At 46.9% G+C, this 19,873-nt stretch overlaps 1 protein-coding gene across 1 annotated transcript in view; it reads left to right on the plus strand.

Moving 5' to 3' along the window:
• LOC140388312 (lactase/phlorizin hydrolase-like) overlaps nt 1-19,873 on the plus strand; it is a 134,692-nt gene that overhangs the window by 48,967 nt on the left and 65,852 nt on the right. Inside the window, 4 exon segments of the mRNA XM_072472268.1 lie at nt 13,005-14,377; nt 16,372-17,834; nt 17,836-17,920; nt 19,280-19,548. Coding sequence (XP_072328369.1) covers nt 13,005-14,377; nt 16,372-17,834; nt 17,836-17,920; nt 19,280-19,548 — 3,190 coding nt within the window.

Raw genomic sequence — 19,873 nt, forward strand, 5'->3', positions numbered from 1 at the left:
TCGTGTTTTCTTTTCTTTCTGGTTCGGTGAGGGTGGTTAGGGCGGGTTGGGCACTGTTTTGGTTGGGTTGGTTGGGGGGGCTCTTGGAGGGGGGTAAGCAAATGGAACAGGGGTGGATGGCCGGCAGTGTGATGGGGCCCCGCGGGGGAGGGGGAGGCCCGAGTCGGGGTTGAGGGGACTGGGCCTGTAAAAGGAGCTGCGTCAGAGGTGGCGGGGCCGGGTAGGTGGAAAGTGCGGGCTTTTTCCCACGCTGAAGACTGGAGGGGGGCGGGGCCGGGGTCGGGGCAGGGAAGCGAGGGTTGTTTCCCTCGCTGCGGGAGGGCCTGCAGATGGGGAATGGAAGAGGAGGGTATGCCACACAATGGGAGGAGTCGAAGGAGAGGTGGGAGTGGCCGGGGTCAGCAGGAGTCAGCTGACTTGCAGAAGTGCAATGAGGGGAGTAAAGCAGCTAGGAGGGGTCCTAGCCGGGGGTGGAGGGGTGGGGCGGGGTGGGGGGGGGAATCGAGTTGCTGCTGCTATGGTCAAGGGGGAGCTGGAGCGAGTGGGGGGGGGGTCGAGACGGGGGTCTGCCGCCGTGGGGAACGGGCCGGGCGTGGGGTGCGGGCGCGTGGCTGGCCGAGGAGGGGTTATGGCTAGTCGGCGGGGGAGGGGGGCGATCTTGGTGGGAAAGAAGGTGTCGTTCGAGGCGTCGAGCATTGTGGCAGACAATGGCGGTAGGTACGTAATGGTAAGTGGTAAGCTGCAGGGAGAGAGGGTGGTACTGGTCAATGTGTATGCTCCGAACTGGGACGATGCGGATTTTAACGCGGCACCTGTTGGTTCGGATCCCAGATATGGAAGTGGGGGGGGCCTGATAATGGGGGGAGACTTTAACACGGTGTTGAATCCGGCACTGGATCGCTCCAGGTCTCGGCTGGGTAGGAAGCCGGCAGCGGCTACGGTGCTGAGGGGATTTATGGACCAGATGGGAGGGGTGGACCCTTGGAGATTTGCAAGGCCGGGGGCTCAGGAATTTTCATTCTACTCACATGTCCATAAGGCTTATTCCCGGATCGACTTTTTTATTTTGAGCAGGGTGCTGATAGCGAGAGTAGAGGATACCGAGTACTCGGCGATAGCCATTTCGGATCACGCCCCGCATTGGGTGGACTTAGAGCTGGGGGAGGAGAGGGACCAGCGCATGTTGTGGCGTTTGGAGGTGGGGCTGTTGGCGGACGAGGAGGTGAGTGAGCGGGTCTGAGGAAGCATTGAGAGGTACCTGGAGGCCAACGATAACGAGGAGGTCCGAGTGGGGATGGTATGGGAGGCGCTGAAGGCGGTGGTTAGGGGAGAGCTGATCTCCATTAGGGCGCACAAGGAGAGGAAGGAGCAGAGGGAGAGGGAGAGGCTGGTGGGGGAGATGGTGAAGGTAGATAGGAGGTATGCGGAGGTGCCTGAGGAAGGACTGTTGAGGAAGAGGCACAGCCTCCAGGCCGAATTCGACCTGGTGACCACCAAGAAGGCGGAGGTGCAGTGGAGGAAGGCCCAGGGGGCGATTTATGAGTATGGGGAAAAGGCAAGTCGGATGCTGGCGCATCAGCTCCGGAAGCGGGACGCAGCTAGGGAGATCGGGGGAGTTAAGGACAGGGGAGGGAGTGGGGATGGCATCAATGGGGTCTTCACGGACTTTTATGAGCAATTGTATCGGTCCGAGCCCCCACTGAAGGAGGGAGGGATGGGCCGCTTTCTGGACCAATTGAGGTTTCCGAAGGTGGAGGAGGGACTGGTGGCGGGATTGGGGGCCCCAATTGGGCTGGAGGAGCTGACCAAAGGGATAGGGAGCATGAAGGCGGGAAGGCACCGGAGCCGGACGGTTTCCCGGTCGAATTCTATAAAAGGTAGAGGGACCTGTTGGGCCCGTTGCTAGTTAGGACCTTTAATGAGGCAGGGGAGGGGCGGGCTTTGCCCCCGACGATGTCCCGGGCAATGCTCTCCTTGATCCTGAAGGGGGACAAGGATCCCCTGCAGTGTGGGTCTTACAGGCCGATTTCGTTGCTAAACGTAGATGCCAAGGTTCTGGCAAAGGTTTTAGCCACGAGGATTGAGGATTGTGTGCCGCAGGTCATCCACGAAGACCAGACGGGGTTCGTGAAGGGGAGGCAGTTGAACGCGAATGTGCGGAGGCTTCTGAACGTTATCATGATGCCGGCGAGGGAGGGGGAGGCGGAGATTGTGGTGGCGATGGACGCTGAGAAAGCCTTCGATAGGGTAGAGTGGGGGTACCTGTGGGAGGTGCTGAAGAGGTTTGGGTTTGGGGAGGGTATTGTCAGGTGGGTCAGGCTGTTGTATGAGGTCCCGATGGCAAGTGTGGCCACAAACAGGAGGAGGTCTGAGTACTTTCGGTTGCGATGATGGACGAGGCAGGGGTGTCCCCTGTCCCCCTTGGCTATGACACTGAGGGAGTCGAGGAACTGGAGGGGTTGGTGCGGGGTGGGGAGGAGCATAGGGTGTCGCTCTATGTGGACGATTTGCTGTTATATGTGGCGGACCCGGTGGGGGAATGCCGGAGGTAATGAGGATCCTCAGGGAATTCGGGGATTTCTCGGGGTATAAGCTCAATATGGGGAAGAGCGAGCTGTATGTGGTTCACCCAGGGGACCAGGAGAAGGGGGTTGGCGAGCTCCCACTAAAAAGGGTGGAGAGGAGCTTCAGGTATTTGGGGGTCCAGGTGGCCAGGAGCTGGGGGGCCCTGCATAAGCTTAATTTCACAAGGCTGGTGGAGCAAATGGAGGAGGAGTTCAAGAGGTGGGACGCGTTGCCGCTGTCCTGGCGGGTAGGGTGCAATCAGTCAAAATGACGGTGCTCCCAAGGCTTTTGTTCCTGTTCCAGTGCCTCCCCGTGTTTATCCCGAAGGCCTTTTTTAGGCGGGTTAACAGGAGCATAATGGGGTTTGTGTGGGCACGAGGGACTCCGAGGGTGAGAAGGTTAGAGATGGGGGGGGGGGGGCGGGGGCTGGCGCTGCCCAACCTCTGTGGGTACTACTGGGCCGCCAATGCGACGATGGTGCGCAAGTAGGTGATGGAGGGGGCTGCATGGAAGAGGCTGGAGACGGCGTCCTGTGTGGGTACGAGTCTGGGGGCACTGGCAACGGCGCCGCTGCCGCTCCCTCCAAGGAGGTATACCACGAGCCCGGTAGTGGCGGCTGCCCTCAAAATCAGGGGGCAGTGGAGGCGGCACAGGGGGGAAGTTGGGGCCTCGGTGTGGACCCCAATACGGGGGAACCACCGGTTCGTCCCAGGGAGGACAGATGGAGAGTTTTCGGGGTGGCACAGGGCAGGGATACGAAGGTTGGGAGACTTGTTTGTGGACGGGATGTTCGCGAGCCTGGGTGAGTTGGAGGAGAAGTATGGGCTCTCGCCCGGGGAACACCTTCAAGTACTTGCAGGTAAGGGCATTTGCCAGGCGGCAGGTGGTGGAATTCCCGCGGCTGCTGCCATGCACAGTACAGGACAAGGTGCTCTCGGGGGTGGGGGGGGGGGGGGGGGGGCGGGAGTGGGGAAGATCTCGGAAACTTACCAGGTGATGCAGGAGGAGGAGGAGGCCTCGGTGGTGGAGGTGGAAGGTAAGCGGGAGGAGGAGTTGGGAGAGGAGATCGAGGAAGGGACGTGGGCAGGTGCCCTAGGGAGGGTGAACTCTTCATCTTCGTGTGCGAGGCTCAGCCTCATACAGTTTAAGGTGCTGCACAGGGCACACATGACCGGGACAAGGATGAGCCAGTTTTTTTGGGGTGAGGACAGGTGTGTTAGGTGCTCAGGGAGCCGAGCAAACCACACCCATATGTTCTGGGCATGCCCAGCGCTGGAGGAATTTTGGAAGGGCGTAGCAAGGACGGTGTCGAGGGTGGTAGGATCCAGGGTCAAACCGGGTTGGGGGCTCGCAATATTTGGGGTGGCAGAGAAGCCGGGAGTGCAGGAGGCGAAAGAGGCCGGTATTCTGGCCTTTGCGTCCCTGGTAGCCCGGCGGAGGATTCTTCTTCAGTGGAAGGACGCGGGGCCCAAGTGTGGAATCCTGGGTCAACGATATGGCGGGGTTTATTAAGTTGGAGAGGGTGAAATTCGCCTTGAGAGGGTCGGTACGCGGGTTCTTCAGGCAGTGGCAACCGTTTTTAGACTTCCTGGCAGAACGGTAGACATTGGTCAATGGCAGCAGCAACTATGGGGGGGGGGGGGCGTTTACTTTATTTATGTTTATTTACACTGGGGGATCTGAGGGGGTGTATATATTTGCTATGTTGGCTTTGTGTTAAGTTGGGGTGTTAATTTATTATTTATGTACAGGGTGGAGGGGGGTATGGAGGGTTGTTTTTTGGCTGTGTTTTGTATTTAACCCTGTTGGGTTCCTTTTTCATTTTGCTATTGATATTCTGTGAAAACCTTGATAAAAATTATTTTAAAAATTAAAAAGAAATCAGGGCAGGGCCTACTCAGTTAATGGTAGGGAGTTGGGGTGAGTTACAGAACAAAGAGATCTAGGAGTACAGATCCATAGCTCCTTGAAAGTGGAGTCACAGATGGCCAGGGGGTGAAGAAGGCATGCAGTGTGCTAGTTTTCATTGGTCAGAACATTGAATGCAGGAGTTGGGATGTCTTGTTGAAGTTGTACAAGACATTAGTAAGGCCACACTTGGAATACTGTGTACATTTCTGGTCACCCTATTATAGGGAGGATATTATTAAACTTGAAAGAGTGCAGGAAAGATTTATTAGTATGCTAGCTGCACTTTATCCAGCAGAGGGCAGCAGAGCGGAGCCGCTGATTGGCTGTTGCAGGGAAAATTTGCATCAGTGCATTGCGGTCACTGTATCCAGAAGGTGCACCTGAGCAAGATACTGACCGTGTTCAAGTGAAGGCATCCAGCAGAGGGCAGCAGAGCGGAGCCGCTGATTGGCTGTTGCGGGGAAAATTTGCATCAGTGCTTTGCGGTCACTGTATCCAGAAGGTGTACCTGAGCAATACACCCTCCGTGTTCAGCTGAAGGCAAGCATCCAGCAGAGGGCAGCAGAGTGGAGCTGCTGATTGGCTGTTGCAGGGAAGATTTGCATCCGTGCATTGCGGTCACTGTATCCAGAAGGTGTACCTGAGCAAGATACTGACCGTGTTCAAGTGAAGGCATCCAGCAGAGGGCAGCAGAGCGGAGCCGCTGATTGGCTGTTGCGGGGAAAATTTGCATCAGTGCTTTGCGGTCACTGTATCCAGAAGGTGTATCTGAGCAATACACCCTCCGTGTTCAGCTGAAGGCAAGCATCCAGCAGAGGGCAGCAGAGTGGAGCTGCTGATTGGCTGTTGCGGGGAAAATTTGCATCAGTGCATTGCGGTCACTGTATCCAGAAGGTGTACCTGAGCAAGACACCCTCCGTGTTCAAGTGAAGGAAAGCATCCCGCAAGGGGCAACAGAGCGGAGCTGCTGATTGGCTGTTGTGGGGAAAATTTGCATCAGTGCTTTGCAGTCACTGTATCCAGAAGGTGTACCTGAGCAATACTCTCTCCGTGTTCAGCTGAAGTCAAGCATCCAGCAGAGGGCAGCAGAGTGGAGCTGCTGATTGGCTGTTGCGGGGAAAATTTGCATCAGTGCATTGCGGTACTGTATCCAGACGGTGGCTTGTGGAGGAGTTATTGTCAAGTGACAGTTAAACGCCAAACACTTCTTCAGTGTTTCCCTCCCTACCTCCTCCTCCACTAACCAAAAAAAAAACAATCACTGCAAGGATCCCAGGTGAGTAAAGATCAAGAGGGAGACTCGAGGGCAGGTAGAAGTAGAAAGAAGTTGAACCGTGGCATCACAGCCAGCAGGTAAGTGATTGGCTGGTGACTGGTAAGTAGTTTTTGTTTTCCCTGAGGTTTGTTGATAAGGTAGGGTTTTTCTATTTCTATTTTTTTTTAAATTGTGTGATTGGTAACAATTTTTCTTTCCTTTTTCATTTATCTATTATTTGATATTATAGTTGGACTAAATTAAACTTAAGATTAAAAATGGAAGGAGATCTCAGACCCGTGTTATGCTCCTCTTGCTCAATGTGGGAGCTCAGGGATGTGGCTGATGTCCCTGGCTCCTTCACGTGCGGGAAGTGTGTCCAGCTGCAGCTCTTGTTAGACCGCATGACGGCTCTGGAGCTGCGGATGGACTCACTTTGGATCATCCGCAATGCTGAGGAGGTCGTGGATAGCACGTTTAGCGAATTGGTCACACCACAGATTAGGATTGCTGAGGAAGAAAGGGAATGGGTGACCAAAAGGCAGAGAAAAAGCAGGAAGGCAGTGCAGGTGCCCCCTGCGGTCATCTCCCTCCAAAACAGGTATGCTGTTTTGGATACCATTGGGGAGATGGCTCACCAGAGGAGGGCAGCAGTAGCCAGGTTCATGGCATCGTGGCTGGCTCTGCTGTACAGAAGGACGGGAAAAAGAGTGGAAGGGCTATAGTCATAGGGGATTCAATTGTAAGGGGAGTAGATAGGCGGTTCTGTGGTCGAAAACGAGACTCCCGAATGGTATGTTGCCTCCCAGGTGCACGGGTCAGGGATGTCTCAGATCGGCTGCAGAACATTCTGAAGGGGGAGGGTGAACAGCCAGTTGTCATGGTGCATATAGGCACCAATGATATAGGTAAAAAAACGGGATGAAGTCCTAGAATTTAGGGAGTTAGGAGTCAAGTTAAAAAGTCGGACCTCAGAGGTAGTAATCTCAGGATTGCTACCAGTGCCACGTGGTAGTCAGAGTAGAAATGAAAGAATAGGCAGGATGAATGCGTGGCTTGAGAGATGGTGCAGGAGGGAGGGGTTCAGATTTTTGGGACATTGGGACCGTTTCTGGGGGAGTTGGGAACACTACAAATTGGACGATCTACACCTGGGCCGGACTGGAACCAATGTCCTTGGGAGTGCTTTTGCTAACACTGTTGGGGAGGGTTTAAACTAATGTGGCAGGGGGATGGGAACCAAATGAGGAGGTTAGTGGACAGTAAGGAGGTAGTAACTAAAGCCTGTAAGGAACTAGATCATGATGTCAGCGTGACTAAGAGGAAGAGTAGGCAGGGAGCAGATGATGAACGCAGGTACAGGTGGTCTGAGGTGCATTTGTTTTAATGCAAGAAGTGTAGTAGGTAAGGCAGGTGAACTTAGGCCTTGGATTAGTACCTGGGAGTATGATGTTATTGCTATTACTGAGACTTGGTTGAGGAAAGGACATGATTGGCAACTAAATATCCCAGGATATCGATGCTTTAGGCGGGATAGAGAGGGAGGTAAAAGGAGTGGAGGAGTTGCATTACCGTTCAGAGAGGATATCACAGCTGTGCTGAAGGAGGGCACTATGGAGGACTCGAGCAATGAGGCGATATGGGCAGAGCTCAGAAATAGGAAGGGTTCGGTAACAATGTTGGGGCTGTACTACAGACCTCCCAACAGTGAGCGTGAGATAGAGGAACAAATATGTAAACAGATTATGGAAAGATATAGGAGCACCAGGGTGGTGGTGATAGGAGATTTTAATTTTCCCAACATTGACTGGGATACACTTAGTGTCAGAGGTCTAGATGGAGCAGAATTTGTAAGGAGCATCCAGGAGGGTTTCCTAGAGCAGTATGTAAATAGTCCAACTCGGGAAGGGGCCATACTGGACCTGGTGTTGGAGAATGAGCCCGGCCAGGTGGTTGACGTTTCAGTCGGGGATTACTTTGGGAATAGTGATCACAATTCCGTAAGTTTTAGAATACTCATGGACAAAGACGAGAGTGGTCCTAAAGGAAGAGTGCTAAATTGGGGGAAGGCCAACTATACCAAAATTCGGCAGGAGCTGGGGGATGTGGATTGGGAGCAGCTGTTTGAAGGTAAATCCACATTTGATGTGTGGGAGGCTTTTAAAGAGAGGTTGATTAGAGTGCAGGACAGACATGTCCCTGTGAAAATGAAGGATATAAATGGCAAGATTAGGGAACCATGGATGACAGGTAAAATTGTGAGGCTAGCTAAGAGGAAAAAGGAAGCATATATAAGGTCTAGGCGACTGAAGACAGACAAAGCTTTGGAAGAATATCGGGAATGAAGGACCAATCTGAAATGAGGAATCAAGAGGGCTAAAAGGGGTCTTGAAATATCTTTAGCAAACAGGGTTAAGGAAAATCCCAAAGCCTTTTATTCATATATAAGGAGCAAGAGGGTAACTAGAGAAAGGATTGGCCCACTCAAGGACAAAGGAGGAAAGTTATGCGTGGAGTCAGAGAAAATGGGTAAGATTCTTAACGAGTACTTTGCATCGGTATTCACCGAGGAGAGGGACATGACGGATGTTGAGGTTAGGGATAGATGTTTGATTACTCTAGGTCAAGTCGGCATAAGCAGGGAGGATGTGTTGGGTATTCTAAAAGGCATTAAGGTGGACAAGTCCCCAGGTCCGGATGGGATCTATCCCAGGTTACTGAGAAAAGTGAGAGAGGAAATAGCTGGGGCCTTAACAGATATCTTTGCAGCATCCTTGAACACGGGTGAGGTACCGGAGGACTGGAGAATTGCTAATGTTGTCCCCTTGTTTAAGAAGGGTAGCAGGGATAATCCAGGTAATTATAGACTGGTGAGCCTGACGTCAGTGGTAGGGAAGCTGCTGGAGAAGATACTGAGGGCTTATCAGTGATAGGCAACATGGTTTTGTGCAGGGAAGGTCATGTCTTACCAACTTACTAGAATTCTTTGAGGAAGTGACAAAGTTGATTGATGAGGGAAGGGCTGTAGATGTCATACACATGGACTTCAGTAAGCCATTTGATAAGGTTCCCCATGGTAGGCTGATGGAGAAAGTGAAGTCTCATGGGGTCCAGGGTGTACTAGCTAGATGGATAAAGAACTGGCTGTGCAACAGGAGACAGGGAGTAGTAGTGGAAGGGAGTTTCTCAAAATGGAGAACTGTGACCAGTGATGTTCCACAGGGATCCGTGCTGGGACCACTGTTGTTTGTGATATACATAAATGATCTGGATGAAGGTATAGGTGGTCTGATTAGCAAGTTTGCAGATGACACTAAGATTGGTGGAGTAGCAGATAGTGAAGGGGACTGTCAGAGAATACAGCAGAATATTGATAGATTGGAGAGTTGGGCGGAAAATGGCAGATGGAGTTCAATCCGGGCAAATGTGAGGTGATGCATTTTGGAAGATCCAATTCAAGAGCGAACTATACGGTCAATGAAGAGTCCTGGGGAAAATTGATGTACAGAGAGATCTGAGTGTTCAGGCCCATTGTACCCTGAAGGTGGCTGCGCAGGTCGATGGAATGGTCAAGAAGGCATACGGCATGCTTTCCTTCATCGGAAGGGGTATTGAGTACAAGAGTTGGCAGGTCATGTTACAGTTGTATAAGACTTTGGTTCGGCCACATTTGGAATACTGCGTACAGTTCTGGTCACCACATTACCAAAAGGATGTGGATGCTTTGGAGAAGGTGCAGAGGAGGTTCACCAGGATGTTGCCTGGTATGGAGGGCGCTAGCTATGTAAAGAGGTTGAGTAGATTAAGATTATTTTCATTAGAAAGATGGAGGTTGATGGGGGACCTCATTGAGGTCTACAAAATCATGAGAGGTATAGACAGGGTGGATAGCAAGAAGCTTTTTCCCAGAGTGGGGGACTCAATTACTAGGGGTCACGAGTTCAAGGTGAGAGGGAAAAAGTTTAAGGGAGATATGCGTGGAACGTTCTTTACACAGAGGGTGGTAGGTGCCTGGAACGCATTGCCGGCGGAAGTGGTAGAGGCGGGCACGATAGCGTCATTTAAGATGTATCTAGACAGATACATGAATGGGCAGGGAGCAGAGGGATACAGATCCTCAGAAAATAGGCGACAGTTTTAGATCGAGGATCTGGATCGGCACAGGCTTGGAGGGCCGAAGGGCCTGTTCCTGTGCTGTAATTTTTCTTTGTTCTTTGATGGTTTGAGGTATAAGGAGAGGCTGTTTAGACGAGGACTTTTTTCCCTGGAGCATAGGAGACTTAGGGGTGACCTTATAGAGGTTTATAAAATAATGAGGGGCATAGATAAGATAGATAGTCAACATCTTTTCCCAAAGGTAGGGGAGTCTAAACCTAGAGTGCATTGGTTTAAGATGAGAGAGGAGAGATACAAATGAGACCAGAGGGAAAATGTCTTCATACTGAGGGTGGTGAGTGTCTGGAACGAGTAGTAGAGGCGGGTACAATTTTGTCTTTTAAAAAGCATTTAGACAGTTATATGGGAAAGTTGGGTGTAGAGGGATATGGGCCAAATGCGGGCAATTGGGACTAGCTTAGTGGTAAAAATGGGCAGCATGGACCAGTTAGGCTGAAGGGCCTGTTTCCATGCTGTAAACCCCTATGATTCTATGAATTCACCAAAGATCCTTTGACAGCACTTTCCAGACCTGCAACCACCTTGAAGGACAAGGACACCCAATACATGGGAACACCATCACCTCCAAGCCACACACCATCTTGACTTGGAAATATATCAACATTCCTTCACTGTCACTGGGTTAAAATCCTGGATTTCCTTCCCTAACAGCATTGTGGGTGTACCTACACCACATGATTGCAGCAGTTTAAGAAGAAAAGTCACCACCACCTTCTCAATGACAATTGATAATGGCAATAAATGGTTCGCGTCTGATGCCGATACCCTGCGAACAAATGAAATAAAAATTTAGTTTATTTAGGACAAATATTTCTGTGATTGATTCACAGCTTTCTAAGCGAAGAAATTATTTTTTCAAAAAATAGTGTAAAAACCAGTTGGTATCAATTTGTACTTAGTTTGATGCCATCACATCTGCTTTAGCCTTTTTGCTAGTGAAGGCCTCATTCGTATCTTGGTAACAGACCCAACTATTCCAGTCCCTCCTATTTTCTTTCTCTCATCCTTCATCCTCCGTAAACATCAGACCATCTAAAGCACTAATGCCCCTAACCTATACTGCTCCAAGTTCCACTCATCATTACTCGTTCTCTCTGACCTAGGCTGACCCCTGGTACACCAGCTCTTTAAATATAAAATTCTCATCATTGTGTTTAAACCTCTCCTACAACCATCCCGCCAAATCTCAGCTGATTTTGATATCTTTTCTGCCTTTCCTTTCCTTCAGCACTATTGGTGGCTATATCTTCAGCTTTGTCCCATCTTTGACCCTGAGATGAGTTTTCAATCACATATCTACACCATCACTAAGGCAGCCTATTTCAACCTCCATAGCATGAGCCAACGTCGCACCTGCCTCAGCTCATTTACGAATGGAACCCTCATCTATGCCTTTGTTACCTCACGCCTTGAATATTCTCTCTTTTTTTAAATTTAGAGTACCCAATTCATTTTTTTCCAATTCAGGGGCAATTTAGCATGGCCAATCCACCTAGCTTGCACATTTTGTGGGTTGTGGGGGCGAAACCCACGCAAACACGGGGAGAATGTGCAAACTCCACACGGACAGTGACCCAGAGCCGGGATCGAACCTGGGAGCTCGGCACCATGAGGCAGCAGTGCTAACCCACTGCACCACCGTGCTGGCCCTCGCCTTGAATATTCTAATGAATTCCTGGCTGGCTTCCCACTTTCTACCCACATAACCCTAAGTCATTCAAAATTCTGCTGCCTATGTCCAAACTCAAGTCCTGACCACCCGTGCTTGCTGACCTAGATTGGGTCCCAGTTAGGCAAATCTCCAATTTTAAAAAATTGCCATTCTTATTTTCAAACCTTTCAACGGCCTTGCTTTTGACGATTCTCCTCCGGCCACACAACTCTCAAAGATATCTTTGTGCATCTAATTCTGGCCTCTTGAGCATCCCTGTCTTTAATTAGTCCATCTTGGTGGCTGTCCTTCAGCTGCTAAGGTCCGAAGCGCTGGAATTCCCTCCCTAAACCTTTCCCTCTCTCTCACCCCCTTTTCACCTTTAAGGCACTCCTTAAAGCTTACCTCTCTGGCTCAAGGTCAAATTTTGTTCCTGTGAAACACTTTGGCACATTTTATTACATTAAAAGTGCGATCTAAATCTAAATTGTTAGGCTGTTATTTTAAAAAAAAAAAATTTAGAGTACTCAATTCTTTTTTTCCAATTCAGGGGCAATTTAGCATGGCCAATTCACCTATCCTGCACATGTTTGTGTTGTGGGGGTGAGACTCATGCAGACACGGTGAGAATGTGCAATCTCCACACGGACAGTGACCTGGAGCCGGGATTGAACCCGGGTCCTCAGCGCGTGAGGCAGCAGTGCTAACCACTGTGACACCCAATAAAGTTGTTATCGTTACGTAAGCCTTGGGATCCTTTCTACGATAAAGATGATTTATTTATTTTCTAAAATTTAGAGTACCCAATTCATTTTTTCCAATTAAGGGACAATTTAGCGTGGCCAATCCACCTCGCCTGCACATCTTCGGGTTGTGGGGGCGAAACCCATGCAAACACTGGGAGAATGTGTAAATTCCACACGGATAGTGACCCAGAGCTGGGATCGAACCTGGGACCTTGGCTCCGAGGCAGCAGTGCTAACCACTGTGCCACCGTGCTGCCCCTAAGGAAATTTATAAAGGAAAGCTGTTGTTTCAAGAATTCTTTAAGGGCCTCCAGCTTCTATCTGGGATTTCCTGCTGCCAGTTGGTGCAGGACATCTGATGCTCATACATTGGCATTGACCGGCCACCCAAATGTTCAATGACAACCCCTCCCCCCGCCTGACCCCTCTGTGATTTGGGATGGGGGTCTATGTGACCAGGTATCTGAAGGAGGAGCAGCAAACTTGAAATTTATTGCCCTAAGTCTGGTATGCCATCAGTATCGACCGCTATCTTCATTTTACTAAGATATATTCTCCAGCATTAAGTGCACAACCATGTTTGTTTGTTTTTTTGTATTTTGTATTTTATTTATGATATTCACCTGAAAACACTTGTGTTCAATGTTCTGAGATTTTGGATTTCGGAATTGCTCTAACCATTTTTATTTAATGTTTTCAGCAACTTTTCTCCAGCGGAAGAAGGAAGTAAACTTCAGTTTGTGGAGAATAGCAGTGATATCCACCTTCATAGACTATCTCTCCTTTCATCTTATCAAACTGTATGGAAGAAGTTTTCTCAACAATCAGAGGCAGAGAGGGACGCCTTCCTGTATGGCACTTTCCCCAATGCTTTCCTTTGGAGCACAGCTACCGCCTCATTTAAAATTGAGGGAGGTTGGGCAGAACAGGGGAAAGGAGAAAGTATTTGGGACAGATTTGCTCATGAGCGAAAAATTGAAAAAAACCAGACGGCGGATGTTGCTTGTGATAGCTTCAATAAAATTGATTATGATGTTTATTTAATGAGAGGTTTACGATCTAACTCTTATAAGTTCTCCTTGTCATGGCCTAGGATTTTCCCGACAGGCTATCGGGCCCAACAGAACCAAAATGGAATAGACTATTACAATAAATTAATAGACAGTCTGTTGGAGTCCAACATTCAGCCAATGGTGACTCTATACCACTGGGATCTTCCTCAAGCTTTGCAAGATATTGGTGGATGGCAGAATGAGGACATAATAAAAGCGTTTCGTGACTATGCAGATTTTTGCTTTGCTACCTTTGGAGACCGTGTGAAGTACTGGATCACATTTAATGAGCCCTGGGTAGTTAGTTATGCTGGATATGGCACAGGAAGACATGCTCCTGGAATCAGTGATCCAACTGCAGCAACCTATAAGGTGGCCCATTCTATAATCAAGGCCCATGCTGAGGCTTGGCATGTCTATAACAAAAAGTACCGTTCTCAGCAGCGTGGCCAAGTAGGGATAGCGTTAAATTCAGACTGGGCTGAGCCTAGCTCCCTTGGTAATCCAGAAGATGTCTTAACAGCTGATCGATACCTGCAATTTATGTTGGGCTGGTTTGCTCATCCCATCTTTGTTAATGGCGACTATCCAGAGGCCTTGAAAAAACAGATACAAAAATATAATCAGGAATGCCCTTCTGCTCCTGTTCAGCTTCTATCATTTACAGAAAAGGAAAAACAATACATAAATGGAACTTCAGATTTTTTTGGTCTCAGTCACTACACCTCTCGACTGATCAATTCAACCACAAATAAAACGTGTGCTTTAAACTACAATCGTATTGGGGATTTTTCTCCACAGATAGACACATCATGGGGCCCAACTGTATCTCCGTGGATATATATTGTGCCTTGGGGATTGCGAAGGTTATTAAACTTTGTTACCCATGAATATACAGGTGGCAACATTCCAATTTACATAACAGGACATGGAGTGCCAACAGAATATGGTGGCCCTGATTCCATAAATGACAGCGTAAGGATAGGGAGTATGTCTGCCTATATTAATGAGGCACTAAAAGGTAAGTATTTATTATTTTAAATCTAGATCATAATGACAAAATAATAATGGCAAAATAAAAATGAAAGTATCAGGTAATGAAAATTATCTGTAGATTACACAATCATTCTTTTAAGCTTTGGTATTGTTGATTATTCTATCACAAGGCATCAACAATGACAATATAGTCCATTTTGTTGAATAAAAAAAGAAATAGCCGGGAACCTGAAATAGCATTGACGCATGGTATTTATAGATACTCTACCAATGCATGTTCATCTATTCATTCACTACTAAAACAGAGGCTAAGATTTTCCAGCCCATGGTGGAAAGTCCCACCCAAAGTCAATGGATCTTTGGCTGATCCGTCAAATATTCCGTCCTGCTTGCGACAATTCCACAAAAGGCGGGATTGGGAAATCCCAGGCAGAATGTTCTCGCTTATTTTAAAGGTGTAATAAGCCTCAATTATTTTTCCAATAAACCTGCATCTTTCCACTCTAAGGTGCATTATTTTCTTATTACAATATTGCAACCTTCTAATCTAATCCACCACAGCTCTTTGTGTGTTGTTGCCTGTCACAACTATCACAGTATACTTATCACAGTATTATGGCATATCAAACCATCTCCCCTTGACATTTAATGGCATTACCATCACTAAATTTCCCTACTATCATCCTGGGAGTTACCGTTGAGCAGAAACTGAACGAGACCAGCACATAAATACTATGGCTGCAAGAGGAGGTCAGAAGGAAAATAATCCACCTGCTGACTCCACAAGGTCTGTCCACCATCTACAAGGCTTAAGTCAGGAATACAATGGAGTATTTTTCACTTGGTTGGATGAGTGCAACTCCAGCAAAACTCAAGAAGCTCAACACCATCCAGGGCATTGGGACTTCATCAATCACCTTCACCATTCACTCCTTCCACCATGGATGCACTGTGGCAGCAGTGTGTGTACCATCTACGAGATGCGCTGCAACAACTTGAGGCTCGTTTGACAGCCCGTTCCAAACCTGCGACTAAATCTAGAAGGACAAACAGATGCGTGGGAATACTACTTCCCTCTCCAAGCCACACACCACCCTGACTTGGAACTGTATCGCTGTTTCTTCACTGTTGCTGGGTCAAAATCCTGGAGCTCACTTCCTGAGAGCACTGTGGGTACCAACACCACATGGGCAGCAGCGATTCAAAAAGGCAGCTTACTTTCTCGAGGACAATTTGGGATGGGCAATAAATGTGGCTTAGCCACCGAAGCCCACATCCATGATAGAAAAACAATGCACTGCCAAAAAGACAACCGCCAATTAAAATGGTAGATCTGACATGGTAAATTGAAGAATATTATTTTCAGTCGATTATCAGTTTTATATTATATTCATGATGGTTCAAGGACTCCAGATTCTGATTTGCTGATTTGGTGTTTATTTGCCCACAAATTTAATCTATTATTCCTGCAACAATACAACTCCATTAAACTATTTTAAATAAGAAAATATTCATATTTTCCACACAAAGTTCAAGCAAATGGAAAAATGCCATTTATAATAAAGTTTGAGGGAAATTGCAGAAAATACATGTTCTTCGGTATATTGCAGAAATGCCATCAGGTTTCACATAGACTACCAAAACAAAATCAAGAGCTGCAAAGGTTTCGGCTGGGATTTTCCAGTCCCGCTGTGACGGGACTCACCATGGGGGATTTGGCAAGCTAGCCAGAAGTCCATTGACTATTGGCAGAGCTGGAAAAGCCTGCCCTATAAGTTTGGCAAGAAGGTAATGATCGAAGTTACATGACAGAAATACGGAGTTAATGGTATTTTCACTGTTACTTATGAATCCATTTTGTGATGGACTATTTCTGCAAAATTAATGGAATTATAAAGTAAAACTTGCTGTAATGTTGAGTGATGACTGTTAAAGTATTTGTTTGGCAGTCTTACAACGATTAGTTACATATACTTGCTGCAAAACATAATTAACATCACCCTCATTTTCCCTCACCAGCTTCAATTCTGGATAGTATCGATGTGAAGGCATTTACACTATGGTCACTGTTGGATAATTTTGAAGGTCCGCAAGGATACAGCCATAGATTTGGACTTCATTATGTGGATTTTGAAGATTCTAACAGACCCAGAACTCCAAAGGAATCAGCATATTTTTACATGCAGATAATCGAGAACAATGGCTTTGTTAACAGCTCTTCAAACAATTTCATTCAGACCCTTATTCCCAACGCCAATGTTAAAAGATTGGGTAATTTGCCAGCATCTGAAGTGCCCTCGAATGCTACAGTTGTGTGGGAGAAGTTTTCAAATCAGGAAGTCATGGAACGGGACAAGTTCTTATATGACACATTCCCAGAAGGATTTGTATGGAGTGTATCCTCTTCAGCTTATCAGATTGAAGGAGGATGGAATGCTGATGGAAAAGGACCGAGTATCTGGGACAATTTCACACATACATCAAATATGGTCCAGAATGGTGATACTGCATGCAACAGCTACAGCAAAATTGATGAAGATCTTTATATGCTTCGAGCATTGAGAGTTAAAAGCTACCACTTTTCTATTTCATGGTCTCGTATTTTCTCTAATGGAACAATTGAATCACTGAACCTTGCCGGTGTTGATTATTATAACAAACTAATTGATGGCCTTCTTGCAAACAATATAACACCAATGGTAATACTTTACCATTGGGATTTACCTCAAGCTCTTCAAGATATTGGAGGTTGGGAGAAAGAAGAACTGATTGACGTATTTAATGCATACGCTGATTACTGCTTCAGAACCTTTGGTGATAGGGTTAAGTTCTGGATAACATTTCATGAACCCTCTATATTCAGTTGGGAAGGATATGGCACAAATTCCTTTCCCCCTGCTTTGAACAAACCAGGTGATCTTCCGTACATAGTAGCACATACAGTGCTGAAGGCTCACGCCAAAGCCTTTCACACGTATGATGATAAATACAGAAGTACACAGAAAGGCTTAATTTCAATCAGTCTTAATGCAGATTGGGTGGAACCAGAGATAATTAATAACCTCCGAGATGTGGCTGCAGCTGATCGCTACTTGCAGTTTATTTTGGGCTGGTTTGCACACCCCATTTTTAAAAATGGGGATTATCCTGAGGTAATGAAATGGCAGGTTGGAAACAAGAGTGAACTACAGCGTCTGTCGACTTCAAGGCTTCCCCAGTTTACAGACAAAGAGAAAACTTTCATCCGTGGTACTGCAGATACATTTTGTCTCAATATATACACCACAAAAATTGTACGGCATCACATTGCCAAACTCAAATTGTTTTCTTATACATATGATCGAGATACAGCGGAGGAATTTGACACAAGTTGGCCACCTTCAGCGACTAAGAAATTGAGGGCTGTAGCCTGGGGATTGAGAAGACTACTGAACTGGATCAAGGAAGAATACAACAATCCCCCAATTTACATAACTGGAAATGGGGGTGGCGACAAAACCTCCTTCCAGTGTGGATGATACAGATAGAATATTCTACTACAAAACTTATATCAATGAGGCACTAAAAGGTTATCAGCGGGATTCTCTATATGTTTTATTTTTCTGCTATAAACAGTACCGGAAGCGTTTACTAAGAGCATTTGTGAAAAATCTAACTTTTGAACTGTGCCCTGGTTGAAGAAAATTAAATAGAAAAGTATGGATTTCTTTAGGAAGCAGGGACTTCTAGTTATTTTTTCTTCATGCTGAGGCTAATATTAGATATTTTCTATAAAAATGTTAATACGAATTTGTGAACTTGCAGCACAGAATACCATCTAAAACTTATGGGACCATTAAGGGTGAGCGAAATGCAAGAGAAAAATATGAACGGTGAGGGTAGAAAAAACAATTGATTATAGATCGGTAGAAATAGAACAAAGAACAATACAGCACAAGAACAGATCCTTCGGCTCTCTAAGTCTGTACCGGTCATGATACCAATCTCTGTCAAAACCCTCAGCACTTCCTTGTGCCGTATCTCTCTATACCTATCCTATCCATTTGTTTGTCAAAATGCCTTTTGAACACCACAACCTCTCCTGGCAACACCTTCCAGGCACTCACCACCATCTGCGTAAAAAACCTGCCTCGTACATCTCCTCTAAACTTTGCCCCACGGACCTTATACTTATGCCCACTGGTGACTGACCCCTCCACCCTGGGAAAGAGTGCCTGCCCATCCACTCCGTCCATAACCTTGTAGATCTCTATCAGGCCACCCCTCAACCCCCGTCTTTCTAATGAAAACAGTCCGAGTCTATTCAGTCTCTCCACATAGCTAACACCCTCCAGACCAGGCAACATCCTGGTAAACCTCCTCTACGCCCTCTCCAAAGCCTCCACATCCTTCTGGTAGTGTGGCGACCAGAATTGTGCGAAATATTCCAAGTACGGCCTTATCAAGGTCCTATACAACTGTAGCATGACTTGACAGTTTTTATACTCGATGCCCTGTCCAATGAAGGCAAGTATGCTTTCTTGACTATCTTGTCCACTTGTGTTGCCGCCTTCAAACATCTGTGGACCTGCACGCCCAGCTCTCTCTGACTTTCTATATTCGTAAGAGTTTTGCCATTTACGGTATATTTCCCCTCTATGTTAGACCTACCAAAATGCATTATCACACATTTATCCGGATTAAACTCCATTTGCCATTTCTCTGCCCAAAGGTTGTCTCGGCTCGAAGAATTTTCTTTGGATATTAATATTGTTTTCAGTTACATGCTGTTGTAACTGCATCCTGATTTATAAATAATGTACTGAAAATCCAGTAAAAGAAAATATTATAGTATCTATTTAATGGTCTGTGCAATGAAAAGTAACATCGTCACTTGATGAGCCAAATAATCTGGAATTCATTCTTTTCTTTATTTTTAAAATTGCAGCTTACAAATTGGATGATGTTAATCTGAAAGGCTACACAGCTACGTCTCTGCTGGACAGCTTTGAATGGACCAATGGATACAGTTTGCAATTTGGGCTGCATCATGTTAACTTCAATGGCACTAACAGACAAAGAACTCCCAAGCGGTCAGCACATTATTATACAGAAATAATTCATGACAATGGCTTCCCACCACCGAAAGAAGACAAATTTCTTTATGGAGAATTTCCGAAGAACTTTGCATGGAGTGCAGCTACTGCTGCCTATCAGGTTAGTTTTTAAGACAGATACATGCTTACCTATATTTTGACAGTAGAAATACAGTCCTGTAGCTTGGAATTGACATTTTGTCATGATCAACAGTGATAATGCACAGAAATCATAAATGTTCACACCTAGTATTTATTGCCTGCCATGACTTTTAATCAGTAAAGGCCCACAATTTCTGCATATCCAGAAATATATAATCCAGGTATATGGCAGGGGGTGAGAACCAGAGCCATGGATCAGAGGCTAGGGTAGCTGTTGAACGGGAAAAAATATTATGTGGCGAGTCTGTAAGAAAGGATCGATAGTTGATAGGGCAAAGTTGCAC

This window comes from Scyliorhinus torazame, chromosome 2 (assembly GCF_047496885.1).
Source record: "Scyliorhinus torazame isolate Kashiwa2021f chromosome 2, sScyTor2.1, whole genome shotgun sequence".
Lineage (NCBI taxonomy): Eukaryota > Metazoa > Chordata > Chondrichthyes > Carcharhiniformes > Scyliorhinidae > Scyliorhinus > Scyliorhinus torazame.